General features: G+C 40.3%; 1 protein-coding gene across 3 annotated transcripts in view; it reads right to left on the bottom strand.

Annotated features, from left to right (window-relative positions):
• The window catches only part of STK17A (serine/threonine kinase 17a), a 44,933-nt gene extending 33,124 nt beyond the window's left edge, over positions 1-11,809 (bottom strand). For 2 of the 3 annotated variants that reach the window (XM_017894922.1, XM_017894923.1), the window contains exon 1: positions 11,354-11,809. In XM_017894922.1, the coding sequence (XP_017750411.1) occupies positions 11,354-11,559 (206 nt within the window). In that variant the 5' untranslated portion in view covers positions 11,560-11,809. Of the gene's footprint in view, positions 1-11,033; positions 11,252-11,353 lie in introns of those variants that run through there. The other variant, XM_017894924.1, reaches the window with a different exon arrangement.
• Between the last annotated feature and the right edge of the window lie 5,170 nt (positions 11,810-16,979).

Below are 16,979 nucleotides of genomic sequence, written 5' to 3'. Positions count from 1 at the left end.
GATAGTGCTAAAGAGCACTATCACTTTCTAAAGGTAAGGATCTCACTCATATATCATTTTAACTAGAGCGTCAGCTAGAAATGTTGTATTTTCTCACAAAGACAGATATAACAAAGTGTTACCTTGATGCATTACTATTTGTCATTACACTAATAAGCAGGTAAACCAGGGACTCAGTATAGCATACTAATTGAAGGTATGAGCTCTGGAATTAAACCTATGTGGCCTTGAACCCTATAAGTGGCACTTGACAGTAAGTAACCTTAGGTGGTTTATTTAACCTCTTTTAGTTTCATTTTTCTTTTCTTTCTTCTTCTTTTTTTTTTAAAGAGACTGGGTCTCTCTATGTTGCTCAGGCTAGTATTGAACTCCTGGTCTCAAGTGATCCTGCTAGGATTAAATGCATGAGCCTCCATGCCCTAAGTCTCATTTTTCTTTTTTTTTTGTTGAGACGGAGTCTCGCTCTGTCGCCCAGGCTGGAGTGCAGTGGCCGGATCTCAGCTCACTGCAAGCTCCGCCTCCCGGGTTTACGCCCTTCTCCTGCCTCAGCCTCCAGAGTAGCTGGGACTACAGGCGCCCGCCACCTCGCCCGGCTAGTTTTTTTTTTTGTATTTTAGTAGAGACGGGGTTTCACCGTGTTAGCCAGGATGGTCTCGATCTCCTGACCTCGTGATCCGCCCGTCTCGGCCTCCCAAAGTGCTGGGATTACAGGCTTGAGCCACCACGCCCGGCCTCATTTTTCTAATCTGTAGAATAGAGACATAAATGGCATCTACTTCACAGGGTTGTGAGAATTAAATAATATATTTCAATTGCTTAGCATGGTACTTGCCACACAGTAAGTGCTCAATAAAATATTATTAATCACACAAACATCATTAAGCTGTGATAGTCATCACCCATAAACATCCACTGAATCCTTAGGTTGAAACACAACTTAGAAATCATATAGTATTTTACCTAACGCCAAATGCCAATGTCTTATTTCAGACTGTGAGGTAATCTTTTCCACTACTGGGTACATATTATAATAATAAGGTCTTCACTACAAGACTAAACCTGACTTCAGCTGAAGGGCTACAGTCAGGGTCCTTTGCTGAGCAGTACAGACCAGAACTCACACTCTTTTCCACATGGCAGTCTATCAGATAGTGAACACAGCAAACATCATCTGTTAGCTGCCATTCCCTCTTCCCTTTCCCAATTTGCAATCAATCCTCATCACGATAGGGTTTTTTTTTTTTTCTTCCTTTAACAGATAGGGTCTCACTCTGTTGCCCAGGCTGGAGTGCAGTAGCACCATCATAGTTCACTGCAGCCTTGGACTTACGGGCTCAAGTGATCCTCCCACCTCAGCCTCCTGTATAGCTGGGATTATAGGCGCGTGCCACCATGCCCACCTCCCCATAAGGTTCACTTCCTATTATGGCTCATCAGAAAATGTGCCAACCAAATCTGAAGCAACTAATCCAGGTATAATCAATCAAAGCATTACATCATTATTACTTTTGTTGCTCTTGGGACAATACAACCTAAGACTGCTTGTTAAAAAAAACTTGACATGTTTTTCATATTTCAAATTGGGCTGATAAACTACTTAGATTTTTTCCACCTTGAATATTTGTCAAGTCAGTATCCTCATACTACATTTTAAAAATGATTGCTAAAAAATTTGGAATAATCAACAGCATGAATAGACAACCTACAGAATGGGAAAAAATATTTGCAAACTATGCCTCCAAAAAGGGTTGAGACCCAGAATCTACAAGGAACTCAAAAAACAAGAAAAAAACCCAACCCGATAAAAAGTGGGCAAAGGACATGAATAGACATTTTTTCAAAAGATGACATACAAGCAGCAAACAAACATGAAAAAATGTTCAAGATCACTAATCATCAAAGAAATGCAAATTACAACCACAATGAGGTACTGCTTTATACCAGTTGGAATGGCTATTAGTAAAAGGTCAAAAAACAACAAACGTTGGCAAACATACAAAGAAAAGGGAACGCTTATACGCTGTTGGTGGAAATGTAAATTAGTTCAGCCACTATGGAAAGTAGTTTGGAGATTTCTCAAAGAACTACCATCTGACTTGACTATCCCATTACAAGGTATCTACCCAAAGGAAAAGAAATTATATGAAAAAGACACCTGTACTCATACATTTATCAGAGCCCTATTCACAATAGCAAAGGTTTCAACCTGTGTCCATCAGTGGATGACGGGACTAAAAATATGGTGTGTGTATGTATCATAGACTAATACACATCCATAAAAATAATGTCTTCTGCAGTAACATGGATGGAACTGGATGTCATTATCCTAAGTGAGATGACTCAAGCAGGAAGTAAAAAACTGCCTGTTTTTACTTTTAAGAGGGAACTAAATGGACAGATAGGCATACGGAGTGGAAAACAGACCAAAAGGTGAGAGAGTGGGAAGGGGGTGAGGAATTAAATACTACCTATTGGGTACAATGTACACTATTTAGGCGATGAGCACACTAAAAGCCCAGACTTCACCATGACCCAATATATCCATGTGACACAAATGCAGTTGTACCCCTAAATCTATTTTTTTAAAAAAGCTTTCTAAAAAATTAATTGCAAGGCTTTAATTGCCCTGTTAAATTCTTTTTTGTTGTTGTTTTTGAGACACAGTCTCATTCTGTCACCCAGGCTGGAGTGCAGTGGCACGATCTCAGCTCACTGCAACCTCCACCTCCCGGGTTCAAGCAATTCTCATGCCTCAGCCTCCCAAATAGCTGGAATGACAAGTGCATGCCACCATGCCCAGCTAATTTTTTTATTTTCTTTTTTTTTTTAGTAGAGATGGGGTTTCGCCACGTTGGCCAGGCTGGTCTCGAACTCCTGGCCTCAAGTGATCCACTCACCTTGGCCTCCCAAAATACTGGGATTACAGGTGTGAGCCACCGTGCCTGGCCTGCCCTGTTAAATTCTAACTTCTAGGCTTTGATCTAGCATTCTAGACTACTGACATAATTTTGAGTAGTAATTCTTCCTTCCCAGTGATTGTTAACTGCAAATATAATTTTCATTTCTTCCATGTTTTTATCATTAGTAATATAAATGTGGAATGACAAATCCTTAGGCAAAGGCCTATGGCTGTTCAGTTTGGTAACAACCCACCTAACAGCACCCTTATTCAGATCAAAGTTCTTTTGTTCACAGAAATATGAAAGACTTCTACAGATATTGGAGAGAGTAACTATAAATGAATTCCTCAAAGACTAATACCTTTCATTTTATCCCACAAAATCATTAGGCTAACATCTCCATCAAGTTTTAAAAGGTTCCCAATGATCTCTTAATTCCTTTAAGAAAGAAAACAATTATTAATAATTTGATATTTTCATACCTACATGTCTGCAGTTAAGAGAAGAGAAAAGTTTAATTTGTAAAAAATTTGTCTGAAATGAAGCCTCAACTTATAATTGGCAGCAAACATGTTCTTGGTAAATTAGAAATGACTCAGTAGAACGGCCCTCAAACACATATCATACATACAAATGTTTACTGTTGCCACACCTGACATTCAAAGCAATAAAGTACTGTGCAGTAAGTAAAAAACTACTTATTATATAGCCTAAAAGTATATTTTTAAGGACCGAATGGGAAGACAGTTAATTCAGCAAACAGAATTGGAACTCAAAATTATGTCAGTAGTCTAGAACGAAAGATCAAAATCTAGAAGCTAGAATTTAACAGGGCAAATTAAACACGGACTCACACACATTGCTAACCTGTGAACTCTGGGAGCCCTGTTACAGAACAGCCATTGCCAAATTCTGGGGCCTCTTCCCCATACTTATTCATCTGCTGCTCATGCTCCTCACCCATTCCTTTAGGTGCCAGAATGCAGTTCCCACGGCTCTCTTTTCATACCAATGACTACTCTGACACCACCTCTGTTTTTCTGGAAACATTTCTCACAGTTCTAGATTTATTATTTTCTTTCCATCATATCCTGTAAGTAAAGGGCAAACAGGATGGTAAATATTTTTGGCTTTGTGGACTAGAGGGTTTCTGCGGCAATGACTCAAGTCCACTGTTGTAGAACAAAAGCAGCCATATAAGAAAGGTAAATGAATGGGTGTCTTTGGCTTCCAATGAAACTTTTACACCGAAATTTGAATTTCATAAGATTTTCATGTTATTAAATATTACTCTTATTCTAATTTTTTTAACTATTAAAAAATGTAAAACATAAAAAATGTAAAAACAGCTTGTGAGTCTTTCAAAATAGAACCCTGCTCTATCCTTTCAAAAATAGGTGGTTGGCTGTAGTTTGCTGAATCCTGCTCTATCCTTTCAAAAATAAGTGGTTGGCTGTAGTTTGCTGAACCCTGATCTATCCTATGCTGAATAAAACTCTTCCATCGTTCTAACACCACATACCAGTGAAACTGACATCATGACAGCAGCTCGCAATGATTTGAGGAAGCATGCATGCCTTCATCTCTAAATGACTGGTGCAATGAGAGGGGCACCCTTCAAACCACTCAAAGAGTCAGAGGAGATAATAACAGATTTCTTGGAGCTGTTCTACACAGCCACATTGTATAAAGAAAACATGAGATTCAGTATTCAAGCTGCAAAGTCCCAGTGTATATGCTCAGAATTACATTGACAGAGTTCCCTAAATTCCATACCTCAAAAGGGTTCCAACATGCATATTTTACCATGACTTTATGGTAAAAATTGTGACTATACCTCAACCTTTAACTTTAGGTTATTGAGTCCTCTACAAAACATTTTAAAAATGATGTTTCTCTGACATTAGGGGCCATGGTTATATATAACTGACTTGGGGCTGATGAGGTCCGAAGGGCATGTTTGCTGCACATCTACTTTTTTTGTTGACTCAAAAGCCAAACTTCTTCCTAGAATATACAGTTGCCATACTTTTCAGGTTTATTTTTTCATTTCAAAAACATCTACATTTCACTAATAGGTACAAAACTGGGAACTTAGGTTTTCATTAAATATTTTGGGATGAGTATCAGAAATGAATACATTTCAGAACTACTCATTGAAAACATATTCCAGAGAGGTGGGAAAGGTAAGATACATAAACAATTATAACAAGAGGAGGTGACATTTGATTGAGAACCACCAGTCCAAGCTCCTTAAGAACTTTGCATTATCAGTGCCTAAAAACAGTGCTTAGGGAGACAGGGTGAGTATCTTTAGGTAGGTATGTTTGCTAAGGAGTTTGGGCTTCATCAGGCTTAAAATTGGAACCTATTAGAATACTGAAAATAACTGTTTACAAAAGATAATTCTGGTTGGGCATGGTGGCTCATGCCTGTAATACCAGCACTTTCGGAGGCTGAAGTAGGTGGATTGCTTGAGCCCAGGAGTTCAAGACCAGCCTGGGCAACATGGTGAAACCTTGTCTCTACAAAAAATACAAAAATTAGACGGGCATGGTTGTGTGCACCTGTGGTCCTGGCACTTGAGAGGCTGGGATGGGAGGATCACTTGAGCCTGGGACAACTAGGCTGCCAAGATCATGCCACTGTACTCTGGCCTGGGCAACAGAATGAGACCCTGTCTCAAACAAAACAAAACAAAACCAAACCAAACCAAACCAAACAAAACAAAACAAAACAGATAATTCTAATAGTGTTGTGAAGAGTGGATTGCCAGTGATAATAGAAACAGGCCAATAAAATAATTCAAAGCAGTAGGCCTGTACTCAAGTACCAGCAGTAGGGACTGGGAAGAGAGAAAACGTTTAAAAGACACTTCAAGTCAAGATTTATTAGCACTCCCTGGCAGGTGTGAGTTGTAGGCAGAGATGAAGGAGAAGGGAAAGGTGAAAGTCGTAGATGACTTTTAGATTTTTAATATAGGTACTGTGTAAATGTGGTACCAGTTATAGTACTGTGTAATGTGGTACGAGTTATAGTTGGACAGAAGTTTGAGCTCCCTTTTTTGGTAAAGAGAATTCCATTTACTGAAGGGATTCCAAATATAAATTCAAGTGTTGGATTACAGGCAAAGGTGAAGAGATAATAGAATATATAACATTCAGGTAAACATCAGAAAATACACATGCTAATTTGAGCAGTACACAGGGTAAGTAAAATAATGTCCAAGGTCCTGTTTTATTCTAGGTTGAAGTGCTTTGCTTATACCTTTATCATATTTATGTCAATCTTACATATTATAACTTGTACTATGTCTCTCAGTTGGATTGTGAGTTTCAGGGACCTCACTTATTACTCATCTTTTTATCTCCATAGTGCCCTACACATGGCAGGTGTGCAAATATAATCAGCACACCTAGTATATATATTGCTCTTATTATTTTGTTAAATAAAAGTTTTACGGCAACTTAACCTCATGACATTTAATATACTGGACTACTTGCCATTCTCTCTTCACTGAATTTTTCTACCGCTCTGACTTGGTGTTTTACTGACAATGGCAACCACCATTGAAATTCCACCCATTCTTTACAGCCCAACTGAAATGTTATTTCCACCATAAGACCTTCCAGTGGCATATCATCTTGCCTATAAGGGGACAGTGATCATCTGTTACATTTGGGAATAGCTTCCAGAGCCTAAGGTAGTGCGCCTTTATGTACTCAATACATAAGTACAGTATTTGCCTAATTACACTGGGGTGATGTCTTTTTTCTTTTTTTGAGACTGTCATCTATGCTGGAGGGCAGTGGCATTATCTCTGCCTCTCAAGTTCAGGCAATTCTCCCACCTCAGCCTCCCAAGTAGCTGGGACTACAGGTGCGTGCCTGGCTAATTTTGTATTTTTAGTAGAGATGAAGTTTCACCATGTTGGCCAGGCTACTGTCAAGCTTCTGACCTCAAGCGATCCGCCCACCTTGGCCTCCTAAAGTGCTGGGATTACAGGTGTGAGCCACCACGCCCAGCCGGGATGATGTCTTGAAGGTAAAGGAGTTCCATTCAAGAAACACCTAGAATGGATTTTGTCTTCCTTACCGCTGAAAGGATCAAGGAAAAGACTCTAGGCGTAAAAATCAGTGAGTCCATTCAAATAAGATATTAGCATGCGTGATAAGAAAAGGCAGGGCTTTACAAGTCAAACTTGGTTTTAAATTCTGGCTAATAACTGTGTAATACTGGGCAATTTATTAATCCTTTGGATCCTGGGATTCCTCATCTGTAAAATAAGATCAATGGCACTTTACCATACAGGGCAGTGAAGACTATACAGTAATCAGTGGCTATTTTTATTGATTTTGGCATTAATTTCAGATCTATGTTATAACCAATGATAATAATTTTTTAAAAAATCATAGAACAGGAGTTCTGGGGGGAGCTATTTAGTCTACATAACGTATAAATTCTCTCAAGAAATCTAGTTAACTTCTTACTTGAAGAGGTGACTCAATGACTATAGCTACTTAGTTTTCTAATGCATTTGGTTCAATAATCAGATTTTATAAAACTGTGTCATCTATAGTTTTATGAAGAGACTAAAATTCAAATTCTTAAATTTATGTATTTTAAATTAATTTAACATTTTAAGCATTAACTTTTCAAAATTGAACAGGTGACTGACTTAAAGTACCTGTCTGAGAGCAGAAGCCATACTTTCCAAGCAACTTTATTGTTGAACCACAAATATGGCCAATTTTCTTTTATCCATCCAAAGTATCAGATTACCCAAAATTGTTTGTAAATAAAATTCTTCAAACTAATGACTAGTTGTCAAATCTTAAATAACATCTCTGTTAAAACAAAGCAATTTCTAGATGGATATTACTTAATAAAGGTCTTTATTTCTTAAAAAATAACTTATGACACATGCTTAAGTTGTTGTCAGATACAAAAACTGAAGCTATTACCTACAGCCATAAACCTAGGTAAGGATACACAGTCCCCAAAATACCCACCCAGAGTCCCCTTTCAGTTTGAATATTATTCTCTGAAAAAAAATCCTTTCTTGTCCCTGTTACCCCTACTGCTCTGAGGAGAAGGAGATAGGACATCCCTAATTTACTTTAAGGCCTCAGTGGTGACTTAACTATATGACACTGAAGCTTGACCATGTTTGTTCCAATGTCAAACTCACTAACATATCCTTTCATCAGAATGATAGGAAATTGCTTTAGTCGTAAGATATGACTACAGATTATTCTTTGAAAAACATGTGTGGTGTAATGAGAATGATTTCAAAGTCAGGAGTCCCAGCTGTTATCTCTCACAAGACTTAAACTCTGTCTTTGTTTTCTCATCTGAAAAATGGGACTTTCCAAACAGGCTTGTGGTGAGAATCAATGAGATAACGCATGTGAAAGCACTTGCAAAACTGTAAAGCCTGCACACTTATAAAGTACCTGTTTCAGATGGGAATTTGTAATTTTTTGCCTTAGGAAAATCCAACTATTAGCATGCATCAATATTTTAAAGTGTTCTTTTGGCTTTTTTTTTTTTTAAGAAAAAATTTATGAGTATATTAAAAACATTAAAGTTGAGGACTAGATAATGAAAACAAATGTAAGGCAAATCATTTGATATGAAATTGGTGTATCTTTAAGTTCCTAGAAACATCTTTCTGTTCCTATATTATCAATAAACTCAAGGGAAATCAACATGAAAAAAATTCTCAGAACCCAAGGTCATTTCTCTTGTGTGCCCCAGTAAGGAAATCGTTAATGTGGTTTACACTGGCATACATCCTGACTCAAAGCAAAGTAACAAGCCTTAGGAATAACCAGTCAATAAAACAATGTTTTACATCATATATTTACCCTTATTTATGCTGCTATGGACTCTGCTGGAGACATGAAAGAATGTGACATTTCTTAAAATGATCAACATCACATCCTGTCATTACTCTGGAATCAATGTTGACCATTTAAAAAATTCTCTTTGAACAGTGATCTCATTGCAAGTTTTAGATCTGTGATAACATAGTAGCACCTGAAAAAGATCTATTTGTTTGAACAGTTAACTCGTCACACCCCTTCTGCATTTTCCTAAATGAAAGGCCACAGAATAAAATGAAAAAATCTGTTTTTCTTCCCACATTATTAAAATATAAACGAGTATTCTGCAAGTTCTTTATCAGAATGAGATTAGAGTTATACCAGAAATGCAACCAGAGTTAATAGTTGGAAAAATAAGTTTTCTACCTTATCAAAGATCAAGCAAAAACACACTTAACTATGTTAAAACCATAAATACAGGCAAAATTTATAAACCTTAAACAAGGACTGCTTATAGCACCAACAGAACTTTCACTTCCTGAGACTTCATTACTTTTACCAGAAATAGAGGCATATTTTGAGATTGTGCAGGTTTTCTTTTTTGGTTACATTTAAAATAACAGCGTATTGAATTACACTATGAATTACATTTACTGAGTGCCTCCCTTAAGCTAAGCACAGCCTTAAGGCTACGTGTTTTACTTAATTCTCTCAACAACCCTATGAGGCAATAAACGGTTAGGCAATGCACTCAAGTCCACATAACTAGTAAGAGCCAAGATTCAATCTCACACTGTCTGACTCCAAAGCCAATATTCTTAAGCACTGCATTAAACTGCTATGTAATAAAAAAAAAAGGGTGCTACAAGGAAAAGAATAGATTTAATTTTATTTTTCAGTTCCAGGCTCTTATATCAAGTATTTATCTAATAATTGCATTGTTATGCTGCTTTATGACCTACTCCTTTTGTAAAGAAATTTATGTAAGAAAAGGTATGTACCACCACGCCCAGCTAATTTTTGTATTTCTAGCAGAGACGGGGGTTTCACCACATTGGCCAGGCTGGTCTCGAACTCCTGACCTCAGGTGATCCACTCGCCTGAGTCTCCCAAAATGCTGGGATTACGGGCGTGAGCCACTGTGCCCGTCCAATTTTCCTTCTTTTGGGTAATATGGGTTACTTCAGAATGTTTGGAATGTCGACAAATTAGAATACACAACTAAGTCACAGCTCCCTTCACCTTTTGTCACTAAGTATGCCCAGATCCAGTCAACTAGGGCCTAGCAGTGAAGTAAATCTTGCTCCTGAAAGGTATTTTTCCTTTTGTTAACATTTAGGAATAAGTAAGACTTTGTTAAGGTAGGATTCCACACTCCCTACCCCGCCCCCACAAAAAAAAAAACTATTTTCTAAAGTTACCTTAATATGTGTAAGGCAGTGTGTTTTTAACATTATAACCAATGTTACATTATTTGCCTTTTCAAGACCCCAGCTGAAGGCTGTTCCAACTGTCAGGCCCTTTCCCATTACAACATGGTGCTATTTTGCAACCATGACAAATGCTGGCAATAATGAGAACATTTACTGAACGCCATGTGGCAAGCCCAGTGGTATGCGCTTGACAGGCATGGCATCTTCAGGACACCTCTGAGGTAGGTGGTGTCATCATTATACTGGTTTTGCGGATGAGGAAAGTGAGGCTGGGGAGTCTAACCCCTCCAAAGGAAAACACAGCAACCAGCGCACGAATATGAACTCAGGTCTGCCCCCAAAGCCAGAGAATTTAACAACTTCCCCACACTGTTCTCAAGGAAGAGTCCCCAAATCCCACAAAAATCACTCGATCACCCCTCTTCAGCATGCAAAATGTAAAGCATCCGAATAGCCTGCACTTGCAACTCTGGAGACAAGCTCTCCCTATTCCCACAAAAAAAGGGGTGGGTTAGGGTGGGGTGAGGGGAGAAGGCAAGAATCGGTTCCCAGCAAAGTAAAAAGAGCGAGAAAAGGGCCAAGCGCCTACGAAAGAAACCAATCTAAACTCGAGGCAAAGGGACCTAAATATTTTAGAACTAAAATGGCCCAAAACCAACCAAGAAAACGAAAATGAATTCAGCAGAAGACCGACACAAGGTAACAGAGCACCGGTGTAAAGGAAGCTGTCACAACGGATGCTGTATTTTATTAAAACCACACAGAGAGACCAAGAAAGTCGCAAGAGTTGAAGGAAAAAAACAAAGCCGGCTCCACAGACCTCTGCTTTTCAGACCCGCTCCTCGGGGTGAAAAGCAGAGCGCGGTCCGCACCTTCTTTCGTTAAATCGCCATTCGAAACGCCACAGAGAACCAAAGGGCTGAGGAGAGGAAAGTGTCCGCGTCTCCAGGACCGCCATCGAGTTACCATCATTCGCTCGCTGGGCGCGGCATGTGGTGGGGGTGGGGAGGCGCTGGTGCGACTCGGCTGCCCTACTCGCCGTCAGCACCCAAGTTTGTGCCAAGTCACAAAGCTCGTTATCGGCAGCAGCAACGCCACCTCAGCCTCGCCGCCGGGGCCCGGCACTCATCTGCGCCCGCGTCCCGCCCCGCGCGTCCGGAAAGCTTCCGCGCCCGGCCCCGCCCGTCCTCACCTGCCCAGCTCCCGGCCCGGGCACAGGCTGTAGCTGTCCTGGAAGGGCTCGGTGCGCACCGCGGCGCGGATCTCTGTCAGCAGCCCGCGGGCCTGGGGCGGCGGCGGCGGCCGGCACGGCCCGCTCGGACCCCGGCCGGCCCGGCCCGAGCCTGAGGTGGCGGCTGGGGAGGAGCCGCCGCTGCCCGGCTTCTCCAGAGGGATCATGGTGTTCAGGCCCGCTTCTTTCCTGGCCGCCTGTTCGCTCCGAGCAGCCGGAGGGTCACGGACCCACTCCCAGCTCCTAGTGCCGGTCCGCGGAGCCTTTAAACACCCGCTCTCCCCAGCGCGGCGCTAGGACTGCGGCAGGCAGGTTACCGGCAGCCCAGCCCCGCCCATGGCCCCGCGCCTGGCCCCGCCCCGTGACCACCCCGCGCCTGCCCTGCGCCCTGCTTTTGGCCCCGGCAAACCCCACCCCACGTCCGCCCCACACCTAACCCCGCCCCTCCCCGTCCCAGCCTCACTCCGTGGCTGCCCCGCCCCCTCTCTGAGCTCCTGCGGGGTCCTGAGCGCCCGATGCCTCACGCGCGCCCTCTGCAGCTCAGGGGGAGAAGGTGCAGCTTTCGGGACGGCCCGGAGGCTGGAGGCGACTCACAGCACCACCCTTTGGCCAGGACCGCCTACTGCGTTAGCAGAGTTGCGCACCTGTTGAGCATCTGAGAGTCACAAAAGCTGACTTTGCTTAATAAAAGGCATTTCAGCTGTAAGCGGGACTTCACGTGGTGGGAAGGGGTGATGAGTCCCTGATCTCCCTACACTGGGGGAGGGGCCTGGAGGCAGGAGTTGTATAAATATTATTAACCCTGCACGCTAGCCCTTTGAAATAGACACTATTATATTGTCTGTAGTCGTCCCTATATTTACCTTCGAGGTCTTCTCATCCAGTCTTACGACTTTAATTACCATCTATATGCTCATGACTACAGAATTTGTATCTCTAGCTTTCAAATATTCCCTGAACTTCAGACTGGTGTATTCAACTATGCATTTGGCATCTCCACTTAGATGTCAAATTAGCATCTCAGGCTTAACATACACAAAAGTGAGTTCCTTATTGGTCTTCATGAATGCACTCCTACCCAGCTTTCCCCGTCTCAGTTTTCTTCATCTCCTTCCTTCTAACTGTTCAGGCCAAAAATCTTGGGATGAGCATTGACTCCTCTCTCATGCCCATCTCCAGTTTGTCAGTGCGGCATTTGATCATTTCTCTCTATTTCCACCTTACCACCATGGCCTGAGCCACCGTTACCTCTTATCTGGATTATTGTGATAGTTTACTAACTGGACCACCTGCTTCCATCCTTCTTCCTCCCTAATGCCGCATAGTTCATTTTCAAGGCAATGAGAGTGATCTTGTAAAAATCGAAACCAGGCCGGGCGCGGTGGCTCACGCCTGTAATCCCACCACTTAGGGAGGCCAAGGCGGGCGAATCACCAAGGTCAGGAGATCGAGACCATCCTGGCTAATATGGTGAAACCCCGTCTCTACTAAAAATACAAAAAATTAGCCGGGCGTGATGGCGGGTGCCTGTAGTCCCAGCTACTCGGGAGGGTGAGGCAGGAGAATGGTGTGTACCCGGGAAGTGGAGCTTGCAGTGAGCCGAGATGGCGCCACTGCACTCCAGCCTGGGCGACAGAGCAAGACTCCGTCTCAAAAAAAAAAAAAAAAAAAAAAATCGAAACCAAATCGCGCCACGGCTCTGCTCAAACTGTCTCATTGGAGTTTTGCTTCTGGCACTGATAATATTAGTTTATTTGTGATCAACATTCTCACTAAGAAAAAACAGAAAAGTTGGCAAAAGTTAAAAAATTCCTCTCCCAGCAGGGACTTGGATGACTGAAATCCTGGAAAGATAGGCAGCTCAGAAAGCTGCCACTTTTCCCATGAGGTATTTGATGATTTTAAAGCAATGGCTGAAAGAGTGAGAAAGTAAGCAGAGCTTTCAGCCATCTCCATCTCATGGGGTTGGGGAGACAAAAAAATTGGAGTTTAGGGCCTGTTTAGGATGAGGGGCTGGTAAGCAACTAGACTTTCAGCTGGGACTCCGAAGGGCTATACCCTAGGGGCGTGGATGAAAGGGAAGTAGACCCAAGGGGCAGAAGACCAGCTTCAAAGGCAATAGTAAATATTCTCTCTGGTGAAAAAGAGCGTCATCCAGAGCCACACATTTTCCATATAATATTTTATACACCATGTCTGAAACTTAATTTAAACAAAGGACACAGAATTGTCTTAAAACTAAGGGAAAAAAACAGAAATAAAACCAGATCAGATATTAAAGTTTAAAGACAGATTTTAAAATAATTCTGTTTAATATCTTCAAGAAATTAAATGATAAGATTAAGAGTTTTCAGCAGAGAACTGGAAACTCCAAAGAAGAATACAATGGAATTTGGGAATTGGAGAAAAAACCACACTAACTAAAACTACTACAGAATTATGGGTTTAATAACAGATTAGATACAACTTAAGCAGGAATTAGTGAAGCTAATAAGCAAAACAAAATATGCAAAATGAAATGCAAGAGATATAGAAACTTTATATAAAAGATAAGGTTTCAGAAAGGAGACTATAACACATCTGATATGTGATAAAACATTCTAACACACATGTAATTGGAATATCAGGAAGAGAGGTGAGAGAAAAAGAAAACAGGCAGTATTTGAAAAGATAATGGCTGGAAATGTTTTTAAACGAATGAACTACAATTCTCAGAGTCAAGAAACATTATGAACATAGAGCAGGATTTCAAGCAAAGGAAACCATATCTAGGCACATTGTAAACTACTGAGAAACAAAGTAAAAAAGAAAAGGTTTAAAATCAGCAGAGAAAAGAGAGATATGATCTGCAAATGAGCAACAATAAAATTAAGAGCTTATTCTCAAAGAACCAGTGGAAGCCTAAACACTTTCAAATGTCTTCAAAGTGTTAGGAGAAGTTACCTGTCAGCCTATATTATATGCCCAGTAAAAATGCTTTTCAAAATTGAAAATAAAATACAGACAGTTTTATAACCAAGAAACACTAAGATCATCAGCTGATTTACATTAAAGGAAATTCCAAAAGGAGGTTTTCAGGCAGATGGAATATAATCCCAAATGAAATCATGGAGACATCTAAAGGAATGAAGATCAATCAAAGGGCTAATATATGGATAGATGTAAATACACACTATTTGTATAAAACAATAAAAATGATATGTGAGGTTTACATATATGTAGAATTAAAATATACACAGTAATAGCACAAAAAGTGAGATAGAGTAAATGAAAGTAAAATGTTCTAAAGTCCTAGGATTGTATAGGAATTGATAAAAGTACTTGGCTTTAATACATCAAGAATGAATATTATAATTTCTAGAATAACAGCAAAAGTAGTAGAAAAAGAATAAATAACATGTTTAAAAAGGGGGAATGGAATAATAAAAAAATTTAAAAGATGCAAGAAAGGGAAAAAAAGGAACTCAGACAAGTAGAAACAAATAGATGATCACTTTGGAAGGCCAAGGAGGGTGGATCACCTGAGATCAGAAATTCAAGACCAGCCTGGTCAACATAGTGAAACCCCATCTCTATTGAAATAAAACACAAAAAACTAGCTGGGCATGGTGGCGGGCACCTGTAGTCCCAGCTACTCAGGAGGCTGAGGCAGGAGAATCACTTGAACCCAGGAGGCAGAGGTTGCAGTGAGCCGACATTGTGCCACTGCACTCCAGCCTGGGCAGCAGAGTGAAACTCTGTCTCAAAAATAAAATAAAATAAAATAAAATAAAAAAATTTTAAAAAAGCAAAGAAGCAAATAGATGGTAAATTTTTTAAAACAGGAGATTTTTTTGCAAGTACATTAAATATAAATGGAATCTATACTCCAATTAAAAGGCAAATGCTATGGACAGAATTAAAAAGTACTATCAATTATATATTGCTTCTAGGAGACACCTCAAATAAAAGGCTACAGAAAGATTGAAAGGATGGAAAGAATTATGCCATGTAAATACAGGCGTATCTCATTTTATTGCAATTTGCTTTATTGTACTTTGCAGATATTACATTTTTTACAAACTGAAGGTTTGTGGCAACCCTGTATCAGGCAAGTCTACCAGTGCCATTTTTCCAACAGTATATGCTGTCTTCATTTCTTTCTGTCACATTTTGGAAATTCTCACAATGTTTCAAACTTTATTATTACTATTATATCTGTTATGGTGGACCATGATCTTTGATCTTTGACGTTATTATTGTAATTGCTTTTGGGTACTATGAATTGCACTCATGCAAAGTTAATTGATAAATGTTGTGTGTGATCTAACTGCTCCACCAATCAGCCCTCCATTTCTCTTCCTCTCCTCAGGCCTCCCTATTCTCTAAAACACAACAATATTGAAATAGGCCAGTTAAAAACCCTAAAATGGCCTCTAAGTGTTCAAGTGAAAGGAAGATTCTCATGGCTTTTACTTGAAATAAAAGCTGGAAATGGTTAATCTTAGTGAGGAAGGCATGTAGAAAGCCAAGATGGGCTGAAAGCTAGGCCTCTTGAGCCAGTTAGCCAAGTTGTGAATACAAAGGAAAAGTTCTGGAAGGGAATTAAAAATGCTACTCCAGTGAACACAGGAATGATAAAAATAGTGGAACAACCTTCTTGCTGATATGGAGAAAGTTTGAGTGGTCTGGATAGAAGACCAAACCAGCCACAAGATTCCCTTAAGCCAAAGCCTAATCCAGAGCAAGGCTTTACCTCTTTTCAATTCTCTGAAGGCTGAGAGAGGTTAGGCAGCTGCCAAAAAAAGTTTGAAGTTAGCAGAGGTTGATTCATGAGATTTAAGGAAAGAGACTATCTGCATAACATAAAAGTTCAAGGTGAAGTAGTAAGTGCTGATGTAGAAGCTGCAGGAATTTATTTAGAAGATCTAGCTCAAGTAATTGATGAAGAGAGCTATACGAAACAACAGGTTTTCAATGTAGATGAAATGGCCTTCTATTGGAAGAAGATGTCATCTAAGACTTTCAGAGTTAGAGAGTAAAAGTCCAGGCTTGGCTTCAAAGCTTCAAAGGGCAGGCTGACTCGCTTGTTAAGGGCAAATGTAGCTCGTGACTCTAAGGTGAAGCCAATGCTCTTTGACCATTCTAAAAATCCTAGGGCCTTTAAGAATTATGCCAAATCTACTCTGCCTATGCTCTAGAAATGGAAAAACAAAGCCTGGATGACAGCACATGTGTTTACAACACAGTCTACCGAACATTTTAAGCCCAGTCTAGAGACCTAGTGCTCAGAAAAAAAATAGATTCCTTTCAAAATATTACTGTTCATTGACAATGTACCAAACACCCAAGAACTCTGATGGAAATGTGCAAGGAGATGAATATTGTTTTCATGCCTGCTAACACAACATCCATTCTGCTGTCCATGGATCAAGGAGTAATTTGACTTCCAAGTCTTGTTACTTGGGAAATATATTTCGTAAGGCGGTAGCTGCCATAGATAGTGAATCTTCTGATGGATTTGGGCAAGGTCAATTGAAAATCTTCTGACAATTTTAGATGCCATTAAGAGAATTCATGGGTCATGGGAGGATGTAAAAAATATCAA

This window comes from Rhinopithecus bieti, unplaced genomic scaffold, assembly GCF_001698545.2.
Source record: "Rhinopithecus bieti isolate Rb0 unplaced genomic scaffold, ASM169854v2 scaffold_26424, whole genome shotgun sequence".
In the NCBI taxonomy this organism is placed as follows: domain Eukaryota; kingdom Metazoa; phylum Chordata; class Mammalia; order Primates; family Cercopithecidae; genus Rhinopithecus; species Rhinopithecus bieti.
Note: the sequence above shows the minus strand (reverse complement) of the source record. Positions and strands in the feature narration are given on the sequence as shown.